Source organism: Channa argus, chromosome 4, assembly GCF_033026475.1.
Source record: "Channa argus isolate prfri chromosome 4, Channa argus male v1.0, whole genome shotgun sequence".
NCBI lineage: Eukaryota > Metazoa > Chordata > Actinopteri > Anabantiformes > Channidae > Channa > Channa argus.
In genome coordinates this window covers 31,604-59,360 of record NC_090200.1, presented here as the reverse complement: position 1 = coordinate 59,360, position 27,757 = coordinate 31,604, and the positions used below count along the sequence as shown (strand labels likewise).

General features: G+C 38.6%; 3 protein-coding genes across 25 annotated transcripts; 2 read left to right on the top strand and 1 right to left on the bottom strand.

Annotated features, from left to right (window-relative positions):
- Positions 1-890: 890 nt before the first annotated feature.
- On the bottom strand, positions 891-7,928 carry cavin2b (caveolae associated protein 2b). Its single transcript, XM_067500405.1, has 6 exons — positions 7,635-7,928; positions 5,982-6,122; positions 5,797-5,898; positions 3,998-4,261; positions 3,535-3,687; positions 891-3,283 (listed from the first exon to the last, which is right to left on the bottom strand). The coding sequence occupies exons 1-6, from the start codon at positions 7,878-7,880 to the stop codon at positions 2,945-2,947; spliced, it is 1,245 nt and encodes a 414-aa protein (XP_067356506.1). The 5' UTR covers positions 7,881-7,928; the 3' UTR covers positions 891-2,944.
- A 1,487-nt stretch (positions 7,929-9,415) lies between these two features.
- On the top strand, positions 9,416-23,541 carry vps16 (VPS16 core subunit of CORVET and HOPS complexes). 4 transcript variants are annotated; one of them, XM_067500380.1, is made up of 25 exons: positions 9,419-9,619; positions 10,120-10,208; positions 10,565-10,656; positions 15,394-15,522; positions 15,619-15,763; positions 15,847-15,962; positions 16,048-16,170; positions 16,269-16,324; positions 17,245-17,334; positions 17,423-17,594; positions 17,754-17,885; positions 17,992-18,121; positions 18,257-18,290; positions 18,892-19,000; positions 19,130-19,264; positions 19,394-19,502; positions 19,585-19,682; positions 19,778-19,882; positions 20,240-20,317; positions 20,481-20,567; positions 20,659-20,741; positions 20,902-20,998; positions 22,383-22,486; positions 22,567-22,725; positions 23,094-23,541. In XM_067500380.1, exons 1-24 carry the CDS (start codon positions 9,570-9,572, stop codon positions 22,706-22,708), a joined length of 2,505 nt encoding a protein of 834 aa, XP_067356481.1. In that variant the 5' UTR covers positions 9,419-9,569; the 3' UTR covers positions 22,709-22,725; positions 23,094-23,541. The 4 variants fall into 4 exon arrangements, 3 of the variants coding, with proteins under 3 accessions (XP_067356481.1, XP_067356480.1, XP_067356482.1); XM_067500379.1 differs by having other exon boundaries at positions 22,567-23,541; XR_010914104.1 differs by lacking the exons at positions 22,567-22,725; positions 23,094-23,541 and having other exon boundaries at positions 9,416-9,619; positions 20,481-20,553; positions 22,383-22,425.
- Positions 23,542-23,679: 138 nt separating this feature from the next.
- rgn (regucalcin) lies at positions 23,680-27,507 on the top strand. 20 transcript variants are annotated; one of them, XM_067500383.1, is made up of 8 exons: positions 23,680-23,973; positions 25,021-25,168; positions 25,257-25,439; positions 25,509-25,609; positions 25,687-25,801; positions 26,760-26,891; positions 26,981-27,121; positions 27,212-27,507. In XM_067500383.1, exons 1-8 carry the CDS (start codon positions 23,812-23,814, stop codon positions 27,316-27,318), a joined length of 1,089 nt encoding a protein of 362 aa, XP_067356484.1. In that variant the 5' UTR covers positions 23,680-23,811; the 3' UTR covers positions 27,319-27,507. The 20 variants fall into 20 exon arrangements, 13 of the variants coding, with proteins under 13 accessions (XP_067356484.1, XP_067356486.1, XP_067356483.1 ...); XM_067500385.1 differs by having other exon boundaries at positions 26,967-27,121; XM_067500382.1 differs by having other exon boundaries at positions 25,660-25,801.
- Positions 27,508-27,757: the final 250 nt, after the last annotated feature.

Here is a 27,757-nt window from a genome sequence, read left to right as displayed (position 1 = left end):
GACAACTAAACTCTTGCTCAAGGAAACTTTGACATGTGACTGGAGGAGCCAGGGATTGAACCAAGAACAGCAAGATTGGTGGATAACTGCTCTACCTTCCTGCGCCACAGTTGCCCTGTTTTTTTCTAACTGCAAGCAGTTTATCATAATTAATAATGAAAAGTTACCTCAACTTTTTACTTTTACATACTAGGGTATGTTTTTAACTTTTGGTCATAATAAAAACATACTATACTTGGGAAAAAAAGGGAAATCTAATAAAAACTACCTTATCATCACCACCATTATCTCCTGAGGGATACAGGAGGTGTGAGGCAGGAAAGTGAAACGGTGGCAGTAAAGACTAAGAGGAAGTTGGTGGAGGGGAATTTTTTTAATATATACTTTTTATAATGCTTTTGTAAAGTCACAAACTAAACTAACTGATTTGTTTGCTCATAGTCGTTTTCACCTATTTAAATAGTTTAACATTTTAATTATTAAAAGCTGTGAGTTCAGGGTCGCCACAGCGGATCATATGTCTGCATGTTGGTTTAGCACATTTTATTAGTTTTTTTGCTGGATGCCCAACCCTCTCCAATTCGCAGTATGCAAGTATAGTATGTTTTTATTATGACCAAAAGTTTAAAAAAAACCAAAGTATGTAAAAGTAAAAATCGGCTCTGCATGGTTGGGGATGGGGTTGGGCTGCTGGGGGTTCAGTGTCTTGCCCAGAGACACTTCGACACGTGGTCAGGAAGACTGCGACACGAACCTCTGACCCTATGGGTGGTAGACGGCCACTTTACCAACTGAGCCACTGCCACTCAAATTTTAATTTATAAAACAAAAAAAAACAAAAAAAATGTTTATTTCACTACAGTGTAATACCACAAATGTTGATTCAAAAACACATTTACTCTTGTTTTATTGATTTATTGATTAACACTCAGCTGTGAAACCTTCAGTGTGTTTGATTGACAGCTGAAAAACAAAAGGAATCTTTGGCAGCAGGAACTGTCAAAATATATCTATGGCAATAAACAGAATTATGTTTCAGTTTGATCTTTTTAATTGTCATAGTTACCACAATTAATTATCAATACTAGTTAACAAGTAGTTTGTTATTAACTAGTGAAGGAACAAAACATGTAAATATAGATAAAACACATTGATCAATAAATGAAAATCAATTTTTAGATTATAATTGGTTTCATTTACTGGTCACAAAAAAGTTTCAGACATGGGGAAACATTGGGAATTATTTAAAGGAAACTTTATAGAACCATATGATTACTTTAAATGGATCTTGAAACATTAAGTGAAACTTCATGGAACCTTTGGGAATAAAACTTAATAAAAAAACATTCCAGCAAACCAATGGGAAGTTAATAAATCCCTAGGAACATCACAAGAACTCAACAACTTTAGGGGAACATATTTATATTTACATAACTAAAGAACAGGTATCAAAGGGGAACGGTTGACGAAACTTAAACAAGCTTTAGTGAAACCTTTTGTTAAACTTTTGTAAAACATCAGGCACCATGAACATGTTTGGCGACCCTTTTAAAGTAATCTTGGTGGACAATCAGTAGAACCGCTGTACTGCTTTGAGGGAATTGGTATAAAAGTATAGATTGAATAAGTAAAAACAGTATAGATTGTTTAGGGAGTATTGTAATAAACCTTAGGAACCTTTCAGGGACCCAGGAAGAACTTTAGTGTGTAGGAAGTGCATTGCAACCTTAGTGGTAGGGAGATGTTAACATAAATGTATTGGACTTTTAGAGAAACTAAAGAACAAGAACCTTTAAGGAACCTTAAGGGAATAATTAAACCCTGGCAGCATCTGAAGAATCTTTATGCTATATTAAAGCAATGACTGAGGAATTTTCAGAGAACCCTATAGGCTTTGGGATTTGTTTAGAGAACCTTAGTGGAATCTTAGCAGAATGTTAAAGGGCCCATAGAAAAACCTTTAAAAATACTGAAAAGTCAGACAACCATCAGTGTCTTAGTGGAATGTTACAGGAATGTATTCTGTTTAGCACCATGTTCTATGAGTTTTAGAAACACATCAGGATGGCAGACAGCTGGAGGTTCCACTAATTTAAAATATTTCTGTGCTGTATTGATCAGCTGGTTATTAGCTTTAATATAATTTTTTGAAGAGAAAAGAGCATTTAAGGAATATTTAACATGGAAATGATGTCTGTCATGTAAAAAAACATACATATATCTAAATGTCTTTAGGTTTTTAGTTCAAATTCTCTACATCAAACTTTAAATTGATGATTTGTGGTTTTCAAGTTCCCATGTAAATATGAGCTCAGATGATCGATTTCTGAAGTGGAAGTTTATCAAACTTTATTGAATATAAATATATGTTAAATCCTGTTCACAGGTCAGTGTCAGGTCCTCATATTGAAACATGTTTATGTCTTTAAACATGAAGCTACACTCAACTGCTAAAAAATTTAGCCTAGCATCAAGACTGGAAACAAGGGGAGGAGGTAGTTCAGAGACAACCCATGCTAATAGTTCAGAGTTACCTAAATTAGAACTAGTAAATGTTTTGAGGAACCTTTGTTTTTGTTACAATTACTTCATGGAAACCATGCAGGAACAATAATTTTAAAATGCGGAAATTGGAGAAAATTAATGTAAGAAGATTTTAAGTGGAACCTTGAAAGGGAACACTTGATTTACAGGCTTTTTGATCTTTATGTATGATGTCTGAAGGTGGATTTGTTTCCTTTGGACCGATCCAGTCTAACATTTCTTTCATTTCCAGTTCTCATTCTAAGCTCAGCTAATTGAGTTGTAGCTTTATGACAAAATACCGGACTCTGAGAGAGAACAAGAATAGCATCACCCTAGAACTCTTCCTGTATTTAATGTGGAACCTCAGATCTCACAACTCAGAATTGTTGTTAATTGATATAAGAGTAGGAAAGGCTGTTTAGGGTTTCTCTTCCTTCTCCTCCTGAGGCAGGGTGGAGGACAGAGCATACTCCTGACTGACTCCCTCTGAAACCACTGACAGATTTGCTTCCACAATGCTTGAAGCTTCCACTTCTTCCTCCTTTTCCTTTTCCGTTTCCTTTTCCTTTTCCTCCACCTTCAACTCCTCCTGCTTTTCCTCCTGCTCAGCTGGGGCCAGCTGGGCATGGACCTCAGGAAAGGGGACCTCCTGGTCAGTGCTACACAGAGGGGAGACCTGGACGTCGACCTTTGTGGTGACTGACTCCCCGGTCTGAGCGGAGGCCTCCGCAGACTGAGAATCGGAGCTGCTACGTGGCTAAAAACAAGAACAAGGAGAGTGTTAAAGGTCTCCGAGTGGTACCTCAGGAGAGGCTTGAAGGGATATTGTATGGGCTTCATTCATTTGCAAGAACTGTACAGGTAGGTGAGTGGTACATTGTGCCATAACCAGCATAATGGTAATGAAACTTTGTAAATACCTTATGAACATGTTGGAAATCTTAGAGAAATGTAGAACTCTTAATAATATTTAGAATAATGGAGAATTATAGTGAGAGATCGTAGAACCTTTCGGATGCTGAATGTCAGAGGCGAAACCTTAAGGCTCGAAGTTTTCTGTTTGATCTTCTCTCGTTGTTCTGCAGAGACCATCTTTGTTCTGATCTTTGTCATCTTCTTCTCAATGTTTTGTCTGGAGAATGCCTTCTTCAGACTGTCGACCTGCAGAGAGAACAACACTTACCTTAGCCAGTCAAACCTAGCACTTCTCTGACTAATCACTGTATGGGCATTGTGAGAGAAATTTCTTACAAATGCAAAAATGCCTGTTCATGGAAAATCAGTTAGTGAGCTGACTGGTTAAAAGACACCCATAACCTGTAAAACCTTGTCAATCTGATTGACCCACTCTGAGTGAACTGCACTGCTGTGTTTCTCCCTTTTTCTGATTAAACTCACCATAACCATCCACCGTGAGCTGCCTTTAGCCTCTTAATTTGCCTTCCAGTTTTTGCCACCACAGGGATCTTACCTTCTTCAGGCTGGATCGTTTCAGTTTTTCAGCTCTGGACTTCTCCATGTTCTCAAAATCATAAGGCCACGGCTCCTCATCCTCGAGCTCGGCCTCCAGCCCAACGTCCTCGTCAGATGATAGGTCAATGGTATGGAGCCCACCCTCCTGAGAATGGCTTCCATTCTCACCCGCCATTGGTTCCTCACCTTCCTCCAAAATCTCATCACGAGGGAATGGAGGAGGATCCTTCACAAAAACACTGGTGGGGATCTCATTCTCTTCCTGGGGAAGACAGAGGATTAAAAACATTTATTAATTTAACTTGAGGGGACTCTTAACTACAGACTCTTACAGGGATCATTACAGGAATATTGTGGAAACTTTGAAAGAAACTACAGGTGAAACCATTTAGGAACCTTTGGGGAAACCATACTTACTTCAGCGGAACTTGAGAGTAACCTTAGATAAACCGCATTCATGTTAAATATCTGGCCAAAACTTTAGAACCACCCAATCTTATAATGCACTACAGTACAACTCCACCACCCACTTTGACCTCAGTAATAAACACATAGTAGAATTATCACCTTTCTGACCTAAAAACTGTCAAATTACAACCTTGTAAAAGTAGAATTCATAGCAGAGCTGCTGTAGTGGATTGCAATAAATTGCACAGGTGGTCATAAGGTCTGATCGGTGTATAATACATATTAGTAGACCCTGAGTGTATTTAAATGGACTTAAGTCCCAGGTTACAGTTTGCTTTCTCTGGAAAGTGTCATGTAAACAGAAAGCTGGTTTCCAATATCATGGTAGGAGATTAGGGAAACCTGGTTTCCCCAAGGGGATTTCTGTCAGAGAATGCTGATTTCTCTTCCATGTTTACGTGTAACCAGGTTTCTAATCAGCTTTCTCCAACTGAGCGTGTACGTAACAAAAGGCTGCAGACAGGGACACACAGCTGAATGAAAGAATGAAGGTAAGAAGAAATCATTAACTTGGCAATGCCCCCCTCATTTTTAAAACAAAGTAAATGTAAAAATGTAAACACACTCAGTGTAGGAGTTTTAGAAAGGAAGGGTATGATTAGTGTTTGTTCTATAGTGTGAGTACACTGAGGACATGTCTGTCTCTGTGAGGACATTTTCTAACATTTGTACGAGTTTTGAAGTTTGTTGATTGAACATATTTAATCGTCTGCCTACTCGAGAATGATGGAAGTGTTTGTCCAGACTTTATTAGAACAAGGTTCAGCGTCAGAAAAGTAACACTGAATTCATGAAGACGGTGTGGTATTACGGTCTGCTGACTGTAACCATGACAACCACAGTTTTCCAAGTTGACTTCCCGCAGCAGCCGATGACCAAATAAAGTCACAGACTGAAAATAGAAAATTTGGTGAAAGACGAGTGATGGAGTAATGGAGAAATTTCCTGTTACATCAGATACAGAGATATGTTTTTGCTCATTTCAGACCACAGTAGATATAATAAACTTTAATAGAGACAATAAACTAAACACAAATTATGAGTTTCCTCATTATGGGGATTACTTTTATTTTACTACTACTTTCACTATCTGTAACTCATCCACATTGGCTAAAGGTTGAAATCTTGAACAATGGAAAAACAATATTCAAAACATGATGGATCATGTTTTGATTTCATAATTCCATTTTTATTCCATAATTCATTTAATAGCTGTCCTGGAGCTTATGCCTGTAAGGTTTCTATTTCAACACTTGAAAACAGACTGTGGTCAGTATTTCACATAAAACCTCTACTGGACCTCTGACAAATCACAGTGGGCACACTCACCTGAAATATAAGGACTTTGAAATTGTTCCTGTTAATCAGGTGGGCGTGGTTTGCCTCCAGCTTTTTTACCTGGATGCCTTGACGCTCCATCCTCTCACGAACCTGAAAAAGCCACCCTATGTTAAAAATGACAGGTATGATGTATTCACTGACAGAGGACATATGCGATGTAAAAAGTAACCTGCCTCTTTCATGGTGACAGAGAGTTTGCGACTTTTGTCCAGCAATTTACTGACAGTGTTTGAAGTGTGACTGTGACTCTTCGATAGTTTTGTCATATCAGCCTGGATTCCTCTGACCACGCCCTCCATCTCCATCTGGTGCACCTGGGACATAACCAGTAACCAGTCAATAACCAGACGATGAACGGTAGCCAGTAGGTAGTCAATGACCCATAGATGATGGAAAGTATGAATTTAAATGTTTGACACAAGATTTCAGATAATAGGAAACTAATTATAGATGTCTAATCTATTGGGGACTATAAATAACTGAATATATATTATATAAATTACAGACTACAGATAACAAAATACAGATTATAGATTAAACATAATAAGTAACGGATAAAAGACAATACATTAGAGATGATAAATTATATAATATACAAAATGCATGAAGGAGCATACAGAAGATAATAGTTTGTTGGCTGTAGAGAGCACAGCAAGGGTCATAGACTATAGGCTATAAAGTATAGATTATAAATTACTTTTAAATAAATAAATGTTTAGTATATATAAAAAATGTTGATGTTATTTATTAGCAATAATAAATTACATATTATATTGCTCCAGTTAGACAGTTTCTGCTTCAACACGTTGCTCTTACACAAACAGGCTGTTCTGACATGTGAAACATGTTTTAACAAACACGTGATAGGTTGCTCAGCTTTTACTTTGAACTTTCATTTGAACGCACACCCTTACTTTGAAGTTTCAAACAGGAAACTGGTTTTGTAATATACATGTCAATGGTAAAGATTCTTCTTTTGTTTAGGAAACTTTCAAATCATCTTAAATATTTAGAAATATTTTAAAAATGTGACAGTAGAATATCAGAGGACATTTATCCTTAAACTATTAATGTAATAATTGTCTGATCATTAGTGGCAGGCAAACAGAAATAGGAGTGATAGGCTTTAAACAAAATTTTAATTAGCTACAGAAGTCATAAAAAATTATAGTAATTAAAGTAGATCACAGTTTTTTAAATCTTAATCTTAATAATAAAATATGTGACAGTTTTCCTAAATTTGTATTCTATTCCAATCAACTTTAAACTCTGATGGATCTGCAGAAACATTCTTCCTATTTACCACAAATACCCCAGTTCTGATTTAGAGTGTCAGGCTTGAATCTACATCAGGTTTTAGCTAAAGCAGAAAACCAACATGACAAACCTGTTAGTAATCCACTCAGCTATGACCATACCAGGCCTTAATCCTTTACAAACCCTCCATAAGATAATCACAGAGAAAACCAGAAGTAAATCAATGAAGATAAAAAGAAAAACTATTTAAACTGTTTTTAAAAACTATTTTAATACTATTTAAATCTGCAGTTTAGATGAAGACAAACACATATTTACTGATTTATTAGCTAACAATAAAGTCAACCAAACTGACCAAGTTTTTGTCAGTCTTGTTCAGTTTAAATCTGTTAAAACCTGTTTCATCATGGTTGTCCTGTTTTTTAGAGTTAAAGTTTGTTAGGAATACAGCAATAGTTTTAAAGTAGAGTTTCGTTAGGACAAAGTTTCTTTTGCAGACCCAAATTATACTGGACTCTGTACTGATCTCTCATAATGGTCTCCAGGTGTGGCCCTGGCCCCTGGCTCACCTCCATCTTGTGCTGGTTCTCCTGCACGGCATCCAGCATGTTGACCAGTTTGTCCAGTAGAGTGAGGACCGTGATAGCATTGACTGGCCCTTGACTCATCTTCTCTGGGTCAAATCCTGCTAGGGTGGATGAGGGGGAGGCCTGGTCCTCATCCTGCGGGTCCAGCAGGTCCCGTTGTTCCTGTATGTCCTGGTTCTGGTTGGGGACCATCAGGTCCTGTGTCTGGTGGGTCTCAGTGGTCACCATGATGAAGCTGTCGAACTAAAACTTTTCTGCAAGAGAAAAACAAGACTCTGCCTCACCCTGTCTCTGGGTGCTGTGGTCTGATTGGTTGGCTCGAGGCTGAAACACTCTGATTGGTTGGCCCAGAAACTTTCCAAATAACTTCCCGACTGTCCACGCCTTTAACCCCTTCTCTTCACTGGAACAATCCAACAGGCTGCCTTCAGTTAGAGAGCTTCACTCTCTTACACCCACACACAGACCAAATACCTGCTGGTGTTCTCTATTTAAACATGTCTATAACTTGCTGTGTTTCTTCCACAGTTTAATGGCATTCAGGGTCAGCAGTTCAGCTCTGCTGCTTCTACATGTATTGTAACTGTTTTCTATTAAGGAGACCTTTAAAAATAAGACACAATTAGGAACTGAAAAGACAAAGTTGTTTTATGACAACGCAAAACAATTTTAAAATGTAAAGATTTTAGTGTAAATCTTACCTGGACCCTTAGATTCACCCTCTGTGCCCCTGTAGAGCCCTGAGCCTCCGGTTGAGAAACCCTGGTTATGAAGGGGTTAACTGTCAGTATTCCATTACCACACCTAGAATGGGGGGGGGGGGGGGGGGTCTCCATGACGATAAGTGCACAACTGTGTTTGTTAGGGGAGAGAGAGACACTAGCTCTAAACTATCTCGCCCTCGTTTACTTCAAAATCAAACCATTTTCCACTGGACTTCATTGTCTTGAAGTCAGACAGTGAAATAGTATTTTTGCAGTTAAAACAAAATTTGAAAGCTCTTTACTAGCTCATGTAATTGCACAAGATTTTTATTGGAGGTTGTTAGGAAATATGGCAGCTGTTTTAGAACGGTCTGAATTCCTCAAGGGGAATGTTTTTCCTTAGTCTGGGGAACCTTCTAATAGGAACTATAATACATGGTACCAGAGTTCAGGTCAAAGACGTGAGGTGGAAACAGGAAGAGACACTTAAACAATGGAATTCAAATACCATTCACTGAGGGATGTGTGTATGTTCGTGTGTGTGTGTGTGTGTGTGGGGGGGGGGGGGGGGGGGCGGGGGGCATCCTGTAATTGTTGAGAAAACCTCGGAAAACACCAGGAATCAACCCTCAGTGTGAGAGAACAGATTTATTTAATTGACAGATCAGTTTTCCAAATCGATTCTGTTTCTCCTTTAATATTTTTAAAAGTGTAAAACTATGAATTCATACTTTTCTGATCAATACAAAACATGTATATTCTGGCTTTTTGAAATGCAGATTTGTTTGGTCTTGTTTAGATCATCACTAAAAAGACATTTGATGACCTTCTTAGAAACTTTTATTAAAAAAGCACCACTTATGAAATAAGTGGAAAAAGGAAATAAGTATATAATGTTATTAATATTATTATTATTATTATTATTATTAGTAGTAGTAGTAGTAGTATTTCTGTATTGGTCATAGTGTCGTTTTAGTAAGAACAAATTGCAGTGACTGACTTTGGCTCCAGGGGGCGAACAATGAAAACTTTACCGCTGCTGATCGGAGCAGAGGCAACTGCTTGCAGAAGAAAAAAAACTGAATGAAGCTGTAGAAGAAGAAGAAGAAGCAGAAACAGAAGAAGTTGTTGTGAAACGATCAGCTCATTGAGCAAAAGCTAACTCACAGTTTTTATCACAGTTAAAAACGTTGTTGTTTCTGAGCGGGGCAACATGGCGTTCATCACAGCCAACTGGAATCCGCTGGGAGAAGCCTTTTATCGGTCAGTCTATCGGTGATTTGCCGCTCCGACAGAAACTAACGTTAGCTGTACAGCTAACCACAAACTGCAGCTGTAAATAGGTTAGCTGCTCGCTGGTTTTAATTACAGTTTTTATATTCTAAGCGATTTTAAAGCGTTAACCTGTTTCCATATTTGAAGTAACAATCTGTCAGTTGCGTTAGCATTGGTATTTCCACAGGTCATGTGACTATCCTAACGTTCGATTCCTGCTAGCATCAGTTTTTTATGATTTTTAGGTTCGTTCAGTCATTAATTAAATACGCGTTATGATAGGTGTTTTCAGGTGAGACAAATTGAGCGGAAGACTCAAACCAAAAAAGCAGGTGAACAGGTATTTGTTTTTTTATTGGGAAAACGACAAAATTTTACGTGGAATCTAGCCAGAGACTAAACCAGCTAAAATGTACATTTATCGTGAATTGTAATGACTGTTTATAGTCTGTAAACATGTATCTATAAATGTTTACTTGTGTGTGCAGGAAAACGGAGTTGTATGACATGTGCTGGAACATTCGTGATGGACTTGGTGACAGTTTGGTGGCTGCAGCTCCGTACGGAGGACCCATAGGTATATATACACACTGTATCATCATAGGATCTTATGACCAGTTATGGTGAGATGCTGCCACCTTTGTCAAGGCTTCTCAGCCAATAGGTTCCTTTCATGAAGCTTCACTTCACTGAGCTGATGAACTGATATATTTATAAATATATATACACACACACACACACACACACACACACACACACACAGTTACCTTTCATGTTTCAAATGTTTCCATTTCTGACACAGACATCTGACTAGTACCACCTAATCCACATTTAAATTACACAAAAAAAGCTAAATATGATGAATCTATTTTTATAAATGAGTTGTTTCAGAAATAAATACCTATCTTCTCATAGTTAAACTGTCTGTCTCAGCTCTCCTCAGAGAACCTCACAGACGTTCTCCTAGTTCTCGTCCTCATTTAGAAATTTATTCTGCATCTGGAGTTACCATCACCAGTTTCCCTGTGAGTATAAACACCTGTCATCTGCATGAACACATCTGTTGTTTAAATTAACCAATCAGTTTCTCTGTAAACCTCAGAAATAAAACGTTTTGTTTCCTGTCTGTATTTTGAAAAATTTTATGTATTTTTACATTATGAGAAATTCGGTAAACCACTGAAGAAGTGGTCACTTCAGACTCCCTCACATCCCTTTTGGTTGTCTTTACTGTCAGAAAGTTTGGTAATATTCCCATCAGGGTACATCCAGTAACCTAGAAATGCAGTCAAAGTTGAAATAAATATTTTAGAATTTTTATTTGGTAAACAATTGAGGTTTGATGGTGATGCTTCTCCTCGTCCAGCTTCACCCTCTTCTAACAATCAAACATTTGGTTCCTGGCCTCCTATCAATAGCACTATTCCCATATCGCAGCAGTTCCAAGGTGCTGTCAGAACTGTTTCTCCAGGGAGGAGGTTTGGTTCCACTTTGGGCCCTCTCTGCTGTTCTTCGCATTGAAATACGTTTTACCAGAATAAGTTCAACTTTTGCCTAACCTCCTGTGAGTGTAGGTGTCTGGACCTTGGTGTTCTGGAGGTAAAGATGTTAAAGTCAACAGAAATGGGTTGTTTAGTTGCTTTCAGGTTTTTAGGATCCAGTCATGTTTCGGTTATTTGACAGATGTTGGTTACGCATTCCACATCACAAACTGCTCTGTAAAGGGCTTTTTTCCAGTTTCTTTCCCGTCACAATGCAAATGAGAAATTTTCACAGTGATGTGCTCTACACATCCCCTGTGAGGTGAGCTGGTTGGGTTGCTGAAAGTCCACTTAACTCTTTTTCTAAAGAACAGCATTGCTAGTTTTCACCTGCTTTTGAAGCTGAGTAGCTTTTTGTTGACTCACATTCCGGTTTACCAAATTTGTCTTGTTGTTGAAACTCGGCTCAGAAATTTGATAATGTCACCCTGCAAAGCATCTCAGTACTATAAAGAATCTGTATCCAGTGAAGGTGCAACATCAGTGTGGATATTGGCATATCCAGGCAGGTAAAAACCCCTCTTTACCTTTTTATTACACTCCTTCTACTCCTACTTGGTTTAGACAAGAAATTGCCAATGCCTGCATTAGCAGTTGCATTGCATATACAGAAACTTAGAGATTGATTGTTGTACAGAGCAAATCTGCAGCCAGAGAAATGAAGAATATGTGGTCAGTAAAGCTCGGTTGGTCGTCAGTCATGATTCAATTCAACTTTATTTATATAGCGCCAATTCACAACAAAGTCATTTCAAGGCACTTTACAGAATAAAGTCAAGACATGAGGGTTAGTGGTTCAAGATCCTAAGTTTAAGGAGGTAAAGTTTAACCACTTTATTGTATTGTACAATACAACAAAATTACTGTGATAGCCCCTGACGTGCATTAAAAAAACAATCTAATAAACTAAAAATTCCAACAGCTTGTTATATTTGTAGTGTGTCTAAAAACAGACATTGAACACAACACAAAACAAAACAAATAAAAACAATGTTATTGCATTGTAATATTTAAGAATAGTAATACAATTCTGAAATGGACTGTTTTAAAATACTTTTAATTTAGTTGGCTAAGTATAATTTTATGCTAATACTATCTTTTGACACTGAGATAACTCAGTGACAATTAACATTAAGTAAAACATTTGGGGTACTTCTCCAGTCATTGGTGTTTTGACAACTAAAAGTCAAAGCATCAAAATGAAAAAGCGTTTTCTGCAACAGTAAACCTGTTGCGTCATCTTACTACACAGTAAAGGGATCTAGTTTTCACTGAAAAGTTGCAGATTTCTTCCAATATTATTACCTTTGTTCATAAGCCACAGTACTGCAATTCAAACTCTATACTGATGCATATGCTTTTGTATGCTGTGTTAGCAGTAGAGTTATCAGCTAATGTACAACCCCAATTCGAAAAAAGTTGGGGCAATGTCTAAAAAGTAAATAACAGAATGCAATAATATGAAAATCTTATCAACCCATATTTTATACACAATAGAACATAAACAACTGGTTAGATGTTGAAATTCAAAATGAGTTGTTGTTGTTTTATTAAGAATCTCATCATTGTTTTTGCAATTTGAAATGCTGCCAGAGTATTGAAGACGTTCATGTTAACTAGCGTCTTTGACCTGTTTTTCTACAACACATAGGTTGTTAAAAGTTGGCTTGTGATTGGCTGCCAAAAGGATAGGTGCGTCTTTCTCTCACACTCATACACTCAGGGAGACAGACAGAGCAGAACACCAAGAGAAGTCACAACAAACTGGCAAGATTGTTGTTTTTTTTTTGTTTTTGTTTTTTTGAAGCAGCAGCCATATCTCTGACTCTTGGATTAATGTTTCTGTATCAGATTATCTTTACAAATCAGTTATATTTACTAGCAGAAGTTATCTTTTGCATAGTTTTCTCCGTCTCTGCAAGGAACACTTTCATCTGCATATTAAAGGACAGTTACAATTAACTCATTACATCTTATTCTACATTTAAATTTTTATTTGCAGTATCCAGTGGTAGAGCATTGGATTGGAATACAGAACACAGCGTGCTCGAATGCCCCACCCAGTCTCCAAGGGCCACCTCTGTGCCGATCCCAAGCCTTGACAAAAATGGGAGGTTTGCGGCAGGAAGGGACTCTGGCATAAAAACAGATGCCAAGTCATCGTGCGGAACATGTTCCACTGTGGCAACCCGTGAGGGGACAAGATGAAAGCTGTTGATCTATTTGCAGTATTATTACTATAAATGGCAAATGGCATTAGGGAAAGAATATTACTTTGCTTTACTCCAAAAGGTGCTTGAAACCAACTAGTAATCTAGTAGTTTTTCTTTACAAAGGCTTCTGAAGCTTCATATAGAGATCTAATAATGTAGAAAATCATTATTTACACCAGTCACATTAGCTTTTACCTCAGAAGATTTATGTCAACTTAGTTAAATTTTGAAAGTCTATAAGAGTTAAAGGTGCCTGTTCCATATGTGTTTCTAACTATAGTACAAATTGAAAAAAAAAAAAAAGATCAACAGAGAATCTACGTTTCTAAAACCAACCTCTTTTGTCAAGAAAGTTAATAATCTAACTTTCATAATAGAGGTATAGAATGTACTTATAGAAGTACACAATACTCGTATAATTAAGAGAAACTTGAGTCCCCTTATTGTAATTTTCAAATAGGGCTAATTATAGATTTACACCAAAAAGAGGGGAGTTGACATGAATCAAACTAAGTAGAGCATGCAGAATGTGCAGAAGCCATGATAATCTTAAAACTTTAAACAACAAAACAACAAAATCACAACATTTAGATACTCATTAACATTGTAATAAACCATCTATAAATTACGTCATGTTTGGTCACCACAATTAAAGAGTTGGCTCCTATAGCAGCTGAGCATTTTCCACAGTCTAAAAGCAGTCTGATCTTTTCTTTTATAGGATGATGAACACCATGGTGCAGTTTATATACTACACCACAAACCCTTCTGAAGCCTCTTCAGAAGGTGAAATGCATTGCTCCACAATTTTCCTGTTATGACAGACTAACATTGCTGTTTCTCAGTTGATTCCAGATCTTTTGACAGATTGCTCGTCCACACTGCATTTAGAGAAATTGATCGTAAACAGCTGCTGATGCAGTTTCTTTAAATTTGTCAGCTCATCCTTAACTGCTCATTGATAGATCTGGCTGCTTACTGTGTCCTTTCAGGGAACCATTCGTAGTTCAATCCACTATTTCCTGATCATGGAATTCGTGGATTTTCCACGATCACCTGAGACCTTGGAAACATTGCCTCTATGAACAAATGTCACTGCAGTGACCAGGTAAACTCATATTTCAAACTAATATTGCCCAGTCCACAGAAATGTCAAAGCCTGGGATACTTGACCATCCATTAGCAACATCCAGTCCTGACACAGTGTGGTTACTCAAAACTTTCTAATCATTCACAGGGCCATAAAAGTATGCACGTGTTATTTTTCTTCCCGTTTAAGTTCAGCTTTTGCAGCAATCCCTTTGAGCAGAGTACTGCAGTTCTTTTTCTGGTCCAAAGAAAGCACTGCTGGCAAATGTCTTATCGTCATACTTACACATATTTGCACAAGAAATATGTGTAAGTAAAAGTCATGTTTATCAGACCAGGTGAGACCACTTGACATTAGTGTCTCCACAGACACGTTTAATTCCCTTTCAGCTTGGTCATGGTTTTATCTTTTTCTTGTTAAATGATGTAAAGTATATTTTCCAGAGGAAATCTGTTTCATCTTTAGTTATGTGTCCAGTACACTTCCAGAATTTTACCTATCTTTGTGAAACAAATCTACTATTGATGTCTTAAATAACTGAGAAATGTCTTCCTTCATACTGTGAACAGATTCCTTGTCTCTATCATAAGCCATAAATTTTGAGTCAAAATGGCTGCAACATTGAAGGAGCTCTGTTTTACACCATCACAAAACTTTAGTATTTATGCCAAATGCAGAAACTATTCATCTGTGTTGCATGTACTTATAAAAACACGTTTTCATTATAGGTTGTAGTGAGTTGACAGATGGACACATCTCTGTTTGATCAAGTAATTTGGATAAAAGCGTCTGCTAAATGACTAAATGTAAATAATGAGATCACAAATAAGAGAGTTTCCAGGTTAGGGTGGTCAGGCTCAGCCTTGCTGGAGATACTTTATCTTATCTGACTTGTCTCAATGTCTTACCTGTCTCCAGTGGAAGAGTGGTCCTGTGGTCCAATTGGGTTGGACGGTCAGTGACGAATTGCTGTGTATCCAAGAAGATGGAACAGTTCTGATCTATGATCTTTTTGGGTCCTTCAAGAGACACTTTAGTATGGGTCAGGTTAGTCTGGTTACTAGTATGTATGTCTTGGATCAGTCTGTTAACTAACCAGTTTGGGTCTGTTAACTAAAATAACAAATTTCTTGTCATAAACAGGAAGTGGTCCAGTCTCAGGTATTGGAGGCCAAGGTGTTCCACTCTCCTTATGGAACAGGTGTTGCTATAATAACGGGATCTTCACGCTACACATTGGCAACAAACATTGACGACCTGAAGCCGCGCAGGTTACCTGAGGTCCCAGGTAATGCCTGTTCATCACTCTTTCCCAGCTGCCTCCCTCTGACTTGCCTCTTTCACTCTCTATATCACACGTGTCTCTCTCAGGTCTGCAGGGGAAGCCATCCTGCTGGGTTGTCCTGACTCAGGACCGACAGACTAAAGTGCTTTTGTCCACTGGACCTGAACTCTTCATCCTGGACAACACGTCCTGTACCAATGTGGTGAGACAGTAACACACACATATAGACAGGTAGACAGACAGGTAGCCAAACAAATGTGTAATTAACGTCACTTGTTTGTCCTCAGTGTCCTCCTGGTCTCAGTCCTCAGGCGGGCAGCATTGTCCACATGTCTGTGTCTTTCAGTTATAGATACCTGGCTCTCTTCACTGACACTGGACACTTGTGGACAGGCTTCTCTAACCTTCAGGTGAGTAACATCACCATCCAATTACTTATAATTTTTCTTACATAAAATGGCAGGTGTTTGTGGATGATCGAATGGTGATTTTTTTTTTGTTTCTGCAGGAAAAACTGAGTGTAGTGGACACGAAAAAGATGACGACACCTAAACAGATGGTTTGGTATGTTTACTTGTCTAACTTATAGCAACCAACACGCTATTCATGTCATCACACACATGACTGCCACGCATAATTTGCACCAGCCCATGAAACACATTTCCCTGTGCAGTGTGAATCCTGCTGAAAGGAAATGGATATATAGGTGGACTGAAGGATAGTGGGTGGTGGACAATAAGTGATGAGCGTGCAAATGAAATATGGAGAAGACACTCTTTTGGTGCAAAGTTGATTGCGTCGATAAAGATGAAGTTCAGGGTCACCACAGCGAATCATTAGTCCACGTGTTTATCTGCCACAGTTTTTACACTAGTTGCCCTTTCTGGTTCAGTGTCTTGCCCAGGGACACTTTGACATGTGGTTAGGAAGAGCAGGGTGCATCAGCGGGCAGCCACTCTACCAACTGAGCCACTGCCACCCCCGCCCTTGGTGTTGTGTGTACACTAAATATTGTAAATGAAAGAATAATAGTGTATAGTATTCTAAATACTAAATAACTATAAATTATCTCAATCTGATAAAAGATACTTTGGGTTTGAATTTCTTCAAAATCCAGACCGGACATTTTATGTTAACTTGCCTGATATGGTACAACAAGTGGAACAAACTGAACTGAGTAGGGTTACGTGGAAAAACTGTTGAAATTTTTGTTGTTCTGAAAAGTATTGACCGCCACTATTATGCAGACAATCTGAGTCTAAACCCAAATACATCTAAAGAAAAGTTGAGTTGTTGTTTTTTCATGCTTAAGTTGATGCGTTCTTTTGCTATTTGAACTATCTATTTGATGATTTAATTGGTATATTGCTTAAAGATTTTTTTAAATTGACATTTAAGATTTTGTCAAATGTAATGTAACTTTTTATGGTTTGTCCTGTTGCAAACCACCTGTTTCCTTGTGTCATTTTTTTCTGCATGTCCAGGTGTCGCAGACCAAAGAGTCAGCAGCCATCTGTAGTGTTAATGTGGGACAGACTCCTAATGGTGGTTGGACTCTGTAATGATCCCATCCAGTATCCTTTAAATCAGTTCCAGTTGAACTTGAGTCGTTCTCGGTTCCGGTGATGTTCTGACTGTTTGACCCTTGACCTCTAACCTCAGGTTCCCTGTTGAGGATCTGTGTGTTTTGGTTGGAGAACTTGATGGAGTTCGTATTATCAGTTCAACCAATCAGGAGCTGCTTCAGGAAGTTCCTTTAGTCTGTCAGGACATCTTCAAAATCGCATCCATGGCTCCTGGAGCTCTATTACTAGAGGCCCACCGAGAGTATGAGGTAACTGCTTTACATGTCTGTCTAAACATAGTCAGTCTCACTGGCACAGTACCCTTCTGTTCTTTTCTTCTTGGAGTTTTCTTCAATACAGGTATAAATGGTCATATCAAACAGATCTGGTTTCTGTGAGTAGATATGTGTGGATTGTTCTTTTTGTAGAAGTCAAGTCAGAAGGCTGATGAGTATTTAAGGGAGATTAAGGAGCAAAGAATGCTGGGAGAAGCAGTCCGACAGTGTGTTGAGGCAGCAGGTCATGAGTATGACTCCACTACCCAGAAATCCCTGCTAAAGGTGAGAAACGGGAAATTATATTCTATACAGTGACCAAGAGTCAGTGTCATAGATAAACCAATTCAGGGTCAGTATGTAACCTTGCTCTTCTTGTTGTATCCACCAGGCGGCATCATTTGGGAAGTGTTTCCTTACAGATTTCAGCCCTGATCAGTTTGTCCAGACTTGCAGAGAACTCAGAGTCCTGAATGCCGTCAGAGAAAGCGGTGTGGGTCTGCCGCTCACACATACCCAATATCCTCATGCTGACCATGTGCATAATGGTACATGTAGTACAATAGTGGTTAAACAGGCGCAGACTGCTGTAATTACTTCAAAGTAGAATCACACTGTTACCATGGTGTTAAACTCTTTGACCTCTGACCTCAGATTCAAACAGATGACTCTCCAGGTGCTGATAGACAGGTGAGTCAACACATGTATCCTGTGTTTGTCCCCATTGTTAATAATAACAATAATAATAATATTAAATAATGATAATAAATTATTTCATGGACAATGTTTAAGAAAATGTATCTCATACAGTGAGAAGTGATACAATGTACGGGATTTACCTAATTTAAATCAGCAGACACCAGGTACAGAAAAAATAGGTAAATATATTTTAATAAAAACCCTTTCAAATCTCACACCAACTATACCTTAAAATCCTTAGAACCCTGTTCTGTACTTACCCCATACACACATACTATACTGTAAACTACCTGTCTACAGAATGTCTACACAATAAATATTGTCCGAAAAAAAATTAATTTAAGGTACATCAAACATTTTTTGACCTCATGGGAAAACTCAATTCTACACAATTATAAAGTAAAAGGGCAGTGAGGAAATTGTGGTTTCTTATCCAGAACTTTTAAGGCTTGATTATATTGATGTAATTGGTCTCAAAGCCTTTCAACTGGGACCAACAGGGATTACAATAGTTATAATATACACCACACACTGTCTCTCCCTCCCTTTCTGCCTTGCACCTGTCTCTTTCCCCTTTACCTATATCTCTCAGATTGGTTTATCGACAGTTTTATCCGTTGGCAATAGAAATCTGTCGTTACTTGAAGATTCCTGATTATCAGGGAGTCAGCAGAGTCCTCAAACACTGGGCTTCCTGCAAGGTAACCTGAACCTCACCTGTCACCCGCTCTGATATATTGATGCAGTTATATTTACTGTTGTTGGTCACATTTACCTACAGTAAAATCCGTTCTCAACTAACTGTTCCACACTGACTCATCTGTGTCCAGGTGCAGCAGAAGGACCTGTCAGATGAGGCCATAGCTCGAGCAGTGTGTGTGAAGGTGGGAGACTCACCTGGAGTTTCCTACTCAGACATCGCAGCTAAAGCCTATGAATGTGGTCGCACTGAGCTTGCCATAAAGGTTATGTATGACTTTATAAAACTGTTGTCCTCATCAGATATAGCTCAGTGAAGAATTAAGACAAGAAGCATGTTGATATAATTCAGTCACCTTACGTATTGACATAGTTATGGCCTCTGTCTCTCTCAGCTGCTGGACTTTGAGGCTCGGTCTGGAGAGCAGGTTCCTCTGCTGCTGAAAATGAAGCGGAGTCAGCTGGCACTCAGTAAAGCTGTGGAGAGTGGAGACACAGACCTGGGTGAGTGTGTTAGCTCTGCCGTCATACCCGTCACTCAGGTGTATAACATATTAATTAAGTCACCTCTGTGTCCTGTGCTCAGTTTACACAGTTGTGAGTTACCTGAAAAATGAGATGAACAGAGGAGATTTCTTCATGACTCTGAGGAATCAGCCAGTGGCTCTGAGCCTCTACAGACAGGTACACTCCCTCACCTTAAACACACTGTTCCTACATGTCAGCTGATGACTCCTCTAATCCACTTGAAGTTCACTGATGTGTGTGTGTTGTGTCAGTTTTGTAAGCTGCAGGAACAGGACACTCTGAAGGATCTTTACAACCAGGATGACGATCACCAGGAACTCGCCAACTACTATGTCTCTGCCAGTTACAGAGAAAAGGTAACAACACTGTAGGTTATTTAAAATCAAACTGTAAATACATCAGATCATACATCTTTGTCTATACCTGATTAAATGGTAAAGACTACACTGACTCAGCTGATAATAAATCCACCTTTATTTTTCCTTCAGAACTGATGTTTGATCATCGAGCTGTCTGAACATTGTTAGATTTATTCAAATTAGAAGATCAAACCTTAACCTGCAATCCATTACTTATCACTATTCAATAGTCAATAGCATTGTATATTGTTTTTAGTGTTTCTTTAATGCTGCAGCTGTTTATTATCTCTCTCTCTCTCTCTCTCTCTCTCTCTCTCTCTCTCTCTCTCTCTCTCTCTCTCTCTCTCTCTATAGAGGTTAGACAGCCGTCTGTCTCTACTGCAGAGCGCTGTAGACGAATACAACAAGGCCAAGAATGAATTTGCAGCAAAGGTCAGGGTCATTTTATATCAAAATGTTCACCTGAACATATGTTCATCTCTTCATCTTTTATAGCAGTTGATTAATTCAGATTTAGATCAGTGGATGATAAAGGGAGCTGTCCCAAAACAAAACAACAAAAAAAAGGAGTAAAATTATTTGTTTTGGTTTTCAGGCCACGGAGGACGAGATGCGTCTCCTTCGATTTCAGAGAAAACTGGATGATGAGAAGGGGGCAGGGCTTCTAGGTCTGTCATTACAGGTACATACAGGGGATGGGTCTATGAAGGTAGATTAAGGAAGCAGGGCGCAGGACATTTACCTGTGGTGTTATGATGTTATTTCCTGTCCAGGCAACAATGGAAGCCCTGCTGGCGTTGGGACTTCACAAACAGGCCGAACAACTTTACAGAGATTTTAGAGTACCAGACAAAAGGTAAAAAACAGCAGGTGATGTCACACCGAGCTCCGCTTTGATTGGCTGTAGTTTTCAGTAATTAGTTCATGAGTAAATCCTCAAGTGACAGGAAGCACCTGAACACAAGATGTATTATTAGTATCTCCAACTTGTCATTTTACCTGTCTCAATCATGCAGGTATTGGTGGTTGAAGCTGAAGTCTCTGGCAGAGAAGGAGGAGTGGGAGGAGTTAGAAAAGTTCTCAAAAAGCAAGAAGTCTCCTATTGGCTACCTGGTAAGAAGCTCATATTCACCTGGTTATCACAATGACAACTTAAAGATCCATAACTTAAAAATTATTTAATTACGTATTCAGAAGCTTGCTGTACATATTCACTGGGATCAGGTTCTTCCTGAGATAAATCTAGTAATTAACTTGAGTCCACCATTGACAGACTGAACTGATTGGTCACAGATTAGAAAGACTCACTGTTTTGTTTTTTTATATAAGATCCTAGAGATACAAAAACTCTCTATAGACATCCACAGAAATATTTTGTGATGAGCCTAGGGTTAGATTATGTCCCTGGGAGCACAGTGTTATATATAATTGTAAAATGAAGAAGTCTGAAATATCAGCAGAAGACACTTCACGCATCCTTTCAGGAACAGGGACAGGGAGAATGGTCAGAATTGAGAGAGGGATAAATGAAGCTGAATACAGAGAAAACCTTCAAGAAATCCTGCTCTAGAGTGAAGAGCTGTGTTAGTGAAGTTTTAGATTTGAATCATCCAAAAATGACAGAGATTAAGCAAATGTCACAAACTTTCTAAATAGCACATTAACAGTAAATTGGAAGTGGAAATCTGTGCTCTTCTATGGGTTTTCAAGTTTTAGGAGTGTTGTTTAGATTTATAGTGTAGTTTCACATTCAGTAAAGTTAATTTTACAAGGTTATTTTAGTTTGATAGCTATATCTTTCTTTGTATGGAAACCTTGTTGTACAGCAATCAAAATTGTCTGAGGGCAAATATCTACTTGGCAATACAGCTCTATTATAAGGCTGCAAAGTTTTGTTTGCGGGTAGTACGCACATTACATTGATGTTTGATTGTTACAGAAACTCTGTGATCACATAACAGTGTCACTGTCACACTGCTGTTAGTCCTAGTTTTCAGTTAATAAATAACAGTCATTAAACGTTGTAATATTACTCTGTGTCAGTCAACATCATTATTTGGCCTCTGAGCTTCAACTTGTAAACTGATGCCCATGTTCCTCCGTTCATGAAGAGGGGTTAGTCTCAGACTGCTACCTACAACACCTAGTTACTAACAGTAGAAGTAGACAAATCAGCAAACCAAAGTACCAATCCCTGGTCATTGGGGCTTCTAACCCCACAGCACATCTCTGGAGAGACCTAAAGATGTTCAGACATTTCCCTTCCAATCTGATGTAGCTGAAAGGATTTGCCAGAAAGGATGTGATGAATTGGGTATAAAATAATAATTTTTTTGATTATTTTGTTTTTATAATCTTTGGAAGCTGTCATCATAATTGAATAAAATGTGATTATTGCACAAGCCTAGGTCTGAGAGATTTCAGTTTTTATTTAATAGATTACTTCTTACGGGTCAATGAATAAAGATTTTTACCAATGAGTCTCTGTCTCCTCTAGGCCTTTGTTGACATTTGTATGAAGTGCAACAACAAGTATGAAGCCAAGAAATACGTTTCCAAGGTTACGCCGGAGCAGAAGGTCAAAGCTCATCTGGCTGTCAGGTAAGATTAAATAACTGTCACATCATCAGACAGATGAGTTCTGATCCCTAAACTGACTCTTCCACTCAACTTCCTGTCAGTGACCTGGAGGGGGCGGCAGAGGCTGCGATTGAGCGCCGCAATGAAGCAGAGATGGGGGCAGTGCTCGCTAGGTGCTCCACCTCTGACCAGCTGCTGATTGATAGGTTGACCAGAGCCCGAGCCACCGCTGTGAAAAAGTGATCCTGCAGTAATTAAAGGTTTATTCTGATCTCTGATTAAAACTTAACATGTTGACAATTTCTTGTTTGTTTATAAAGTCCAATGAAACATTTAAAAACCTCATACTGGCAGTAACAGATTCAGTATTTTAAGGTTTGATTTGATCTAGAAATAAAGTCTGACATATTAACGTATATGAATAAATGAAGTTTTGCAGATGTCAGACTGATCTGTTAAGATGACCAAAGACACAGCCATCTCTGAGGACTGATCTTACGTTGCAGAGTCATTAAAATTTCTGGGAAATGTGTTCTACACCTGGATAGTTCTGGTCTCACCCAGAAACTTGTCTGAACTTAATGATGGTCATGGCCAAATATTAATTACCGAACATGATCTCTTCTAGTGTATGACCTGGATCCAGTTTTCGACTGGGACTGTTTTGCACCTACAAGGACAAGAACATGTTGATTTATTACTAATGTTTTCTTCTGTGTTCCTCAAATGTTGCTTCAGGTCTTAAACCAGACTCACCCAGACAGACAGAGCTAAGTCTTTTTGCTGTTCACTTTTTCCTGGGCTTTCTACTATCCCACGTGGTTTTCAAAGCTTCTTGGTGTCTGTGACCCTGGCCCCATTAAGTGAATGTCCAAACAGAGTATGCTGGTCTGGCTCTGACTCAGGACATGATTTCTGTTTGCTCTCAGCTGTCTCCTGTTGTTTCTGATTAAAGGCTATCCACCAGGACCCAGCAAGATGTTTTGTTGTGGGGAAAAAAGCTATTTTTATTTTGTAAATGTTTAAAATATTTCATTTGTATTTTTTATTTTGACTAAATTCTGTCTGAATTTAAACTCTGGCCTGGTTGTTTTTGTTTCCAGCCCTTTTAGTCACAGCTGTTGGTCTTCCCATTGAATAATCAAGGGTGTTGGAATGGCCCTGAATGCCTGAGATGACAGCATTAAAAATAAGTGAATAGTTTCCATGGCTGTTTTTGGCTGCTATAGTTTACAGTAAATATTCACATGTAGAATACGTCCTCAGTTTGTGAAATTCAAACCTTTAAGTGTTTATAGAAATGTTTAGCGAGTAGGGAAAATATTAAAATTAAATTGTAATGAACTATGATACATTTTTTACGTGTTATCTATAATAAATATATTAAAAATAATCCGCTGGATACTTTTGTTCAGAGTTATACGGTTGAGAGGGGCGGAGCAGTGAAACTGTCCATCCTACTTCGTGTTTTCGAAGGAAGAACTGTGGTCCGTAAGTTACTGCTACAGGTAGGAAATAATATGTTTTGGCTTGTACATAAAAGACATGCGTGCACAAGCTTTGTGTTTAAGTTCACAGAACGTACACCGTTACTGAAACACTACGTGTTCCAAAGTAGTTCCGCATGTCAGTGACTGAGATTGCAGTTGGATAACCCAAACTCCGTTAAAAATCTCACCGTTTAAAACGGTCACGTGTATTCAAACGTGCAGATTTTAGAAAATATTAAGTCCTTTTAAATTTATGGGAACTTACTTCACATCGGTTTTTTAAGAACCAACTACTAAAACAAATTGAATTTAACCATTACTCCACTGAGTGACATAAGTTCGTAATTAGTTGTTTACTAACCCATGAAGGATTGATTAAAATTGTACTGTGTGAATTCCTTTCGAGCCCCATGACGCAGAAAATGAACTACGTTCATAGTTAATGATGTTATACATTATTAAACAGTATTTTTGTGCAAGCTCTCAGCGTGTCTGGGGAGTTAATTGCCAAAAACTGACGAATTTCTTAAGGACAGAGGACAGAAGTGTACTGTATAAGCTGATCCTAAGCCGACCCATTACACAAACACAATACTGATGAGTGTCCTGTTGTAGTATTGGATAATACTGCAATATGAGAGTTAATTTAAGCCAATGCAAATATTGTTGTAGTACTGGCTAGTGTTGCATACCGTAACAATTAATGCACCATTCAACACTAGTATTAAGTAATCTGTCATAATACTTTAGCAGCATTCAGTACTCGAAGTAAATTCATGATAAACTGTAGGACTGCTTAGTATTACATCATGTAAAATACTACAATGTAGTAATAAATTATCTAGTGCATTATAGAAGACTTGTAGCACTACGTATGCTATAAATTATATGCTGTATTAATTGGTACTACCTGAGCATGTTTTTACTAGTACAATATGTAGTACACTGTAGGACTGTGTTGCTGTACTTTGACTTCCTATCATTTCCATGGAGTGACAGGCGCGTGAGTTGAATCCTGCTCAGTGATTGGTCCAGACAACCTGGTCAAACATGTCATCATTAAAGGTGGTGCCTGTGGTGAAATTAGGCACTTTGGTTGGTGAAGGGCCTGTGTGGGAGGAGTCACAGCAGACACTACTATTTGTTGACATCATTGGGCAGAAAATTCACCGCTGGAGTCCAGTGACCAATCACATTGAGTCAATGGATGCAGGTCTGCAAATCAGCATGGTCTAATAGGTTTAATCAACTATGTAAATAAATGATCACACCTATCAGTCTCTGATCTGTTCCTCCCTCAGGGGACACCGTGGGCTTTGCTGTTCCTCGGAGGACGGGGGGGTATGTTGCAGGTGTGGGTCGCAGCATTGTGGCTGTAGATTGGACCACTCAGACGACGACTTCATTGGTGGAGGTAGACGAGGACAAACCGAACAACCGCCTAAACGATGGGAAAGTTGATCCAATTGGCCGACTGCTGGCAGGTCAGTCTGCTCACCTGTTTACTTCCTCACCTGTTTGTTTTACTGTGGTAACAGTGTGATGCCATGCAGGTACGATGGGGAAGGAGCTGCGACCAGCAGAGGTTATGAAAAAACAAGGTTCCCTGTTCTCTGTGATTGCTGACCTCACTGTGACCAAACACCTGAACCAGGTAACCTCTCAGGTGGACATACATTATCTGACAGGATTTTGTGATCTCAGCACTCTCTGTGTCTGTCTTATTCTCAGGTGGACATATCAAATGGGATGGACTGGTCTCTTGACATGAAGACATTTTTCTATATCGACAGTTTGTCTCTTACTATCGATGCTTTTGACTATGACACAAACACAGGACAACTTGGTAACTGAGAACATATACTTCAGTACATGTGTGTACTTATATTGCAAGTTGTGTATTTATACCACGGTACATGTATTTTTTCATGTTACAGTACAAATATATCTATACTGCACGTTATGCCCCTGTCTAGTGCTTAAGAGTGCAACAAAGAAGAACAAATAAGGCTGTTCACTTCCCGGTCCCCAAACCAAGGTCCAGATTCCAAAATTTGCAATTAGGTGTGTAATTTATTTCTACAACTAAGAGAAGGTGATACAAAAGTAAAGTACTATAACTCAGGGTCAGCCAAGGCCAAAACAACAAACAAAATAATTCCCCAAAGAAAGCCCCAGAGAAGAAACAAACAAAAAAGCCCAAAAAGACATTCACTGACCCTAACTTCCTAAAGTGAAAAACAAGAGAAAACAGTAGAAAGAAAATAGCAGTTCACCCCTACAGCTTCATTACTATTTACAGATATTTACGAGATAAAGACAGTGATAAATAATACTATATTTACAAAATATACTATAAATACAGAAAGCTATGACGAGGGCCAACAATCCAATAATCTAACTAACAACAATCCTAAATTCACAATGTTCACAAGGGTTTGGAGGCCAAGGACAATGTACAGGTGCTGGGAGTTTAAATCCTTGCTGAAGCCAGTCTAGCTGGTGGAATCTAAACTTTTCAAACTCCAGGAAGTGTGCGATGGACTAATTAGCTCCCAGCACTGCCCACTATTCAAGCCAGTCAGACAGGGCACCTACAACTAAGACACACAGATCCACACAAACAAAGGGTACTAATTTTATAGTACTATAGACAGATGTATTTATGGTACAGTACATATATGTATTTATATACTGCAGTACACATATATTTATACATAGATATATATAAAACAATGGATTAATTAAACATTTTATGAAACGATGAACCATAAGTGACCCCACAAACTGTTGTTGTTGCCAAGGTAACCGTCGTGTTGTTTATAGTATGGAGGAGGGAGAAGGACTTCCTGATGGTATGACGGTTGACGCAAACGGTGGACTGTGGGTCGCCTGTTATAATGGAGGACGGGTTATCAACATTGACCCGTTTACTGGTTGGTTACTGGTTGTACTGGTTAAGTTACAGTGTGTGTTGTGGTTAGTGAAGATCACCTGTTGTATTCTCTTAGGTGTACGGCTACAGACAGTCTCTCTACCTGTGATGAAGACTACTTCCTGTTGTTTCGGTGGTCCAGATTATTCGGACCTCTATGTGACATCAGCCAGTCTGGGCCTCGACCACTCAGACATCAGACAGCAGCCGCTGGCTGGACACACCTTCAGGGTGAGACTCAACTGTATCACTGACTCACATATATAAGACATTACCAGTTTTCAGTGTTACTAACCCTAGGTTATATATGTTTTTCTACAGGTGAATGGAATCGGGGTCAAGGGTCGTCCATCAAATTCATTCTCGGGCTGATTGATAACCTAAATCAATCAAAACATAGATCAGCTGTTCACTGTAAAAATCATTGATTTTTCTCCTGGATCAATAACCATTGATTATTGGCTATTTGATTCACACTGATTTCATGTTAAATTAACAAATCATTGACTGAGCCAGTCAGAAACAAGAAACTGTTCATCAGCCAGTCAGATTTAAGGAATCATTACATATTAATCTGTAACTGACTAATTGGTGAAAATAAAACTTGAACAACATGAGATCTGTGCTGGTGCTGAGGAAGACAGTGAATTATGGATAATGTAGTTCATCACTTAATATGACTATAATGTATTAAGCAGAGAGACGACAGTATAATGTGGACAGGATGCATTTTATTTCCACACTAGGTGCAGAATCACCAGCAAAAACCAACAAACACTAAACGGTACAAGCTACACGGCTTCTAGAAAACATATGTACATGTAGAAAACATTGTGCTGCTGCTTTTCTCTTTGACTTTAAACCAAA

Bases quoted from the DNA above. Each gene is read 5' to 3' on its own strand.
- cavin2b (XM_067500405.1), bottom strand. From the start codon at position 7,880: ATGGTGACCACTGAGACCCACCAGACACAGGACCTGATGGTCCCCAAC. The intron at 6,123-7,634 runs GTGAGCCAGGGG...GTTATGTCCCAG, and splicing joins AGAACCAGCACAAGATGGAG to GTGCACCAGATGGAGATGGA. The intron at 4,262-5,796 runs GTGAGTGTGCCC...TGTCTTCCCCAG, and splicing joins TCAAAGTCCTTATATTTCAG to GAAGAGAATGAGATCCCCAC.
- vps16 (XM_067500380.1), top strand. From the start codon at position 9,570: ATGGCGTTCATCACAGCCAACTGGAATCCGCTGGGAGAAGCCTTTTAT. The intron at 20,568-20,658 runs GTACATACAGGG...TTTCCTGTCCAG, and splicing joins TTCTAGGTCTGTCATTACAG to GCAACAATGGAAGCCCTGCT. The intron at 20,742-20,901 runs GTAAAAAACAGC...TCAATCATGCAG, and splicing joins TTTAGAGTACCAGACAAAAG to GTATTGGTGGTTGAAGCTGA.
- rgn (XM_067500382.1), top strand. From the start codon at position 23,812: ATGATACATTTTTTACGTGTTATCTATAATAAATATATTAAAAATAAT. The intron at 25,440-25,508 runs GTCAGTCTGCTC...GATGCCATGCAG, and splicing joins AATTGGCCGACTGCTGGCAG to GTACGATGGGGAAGGAGCTG. The intron at 25,802-26,759 runs GTAACTGAGAAC...GTTGTTGCCAAG, and splicing joins CACAAACACAGGACAACTTG to GTAACCGTCGTGTTGTTTAT.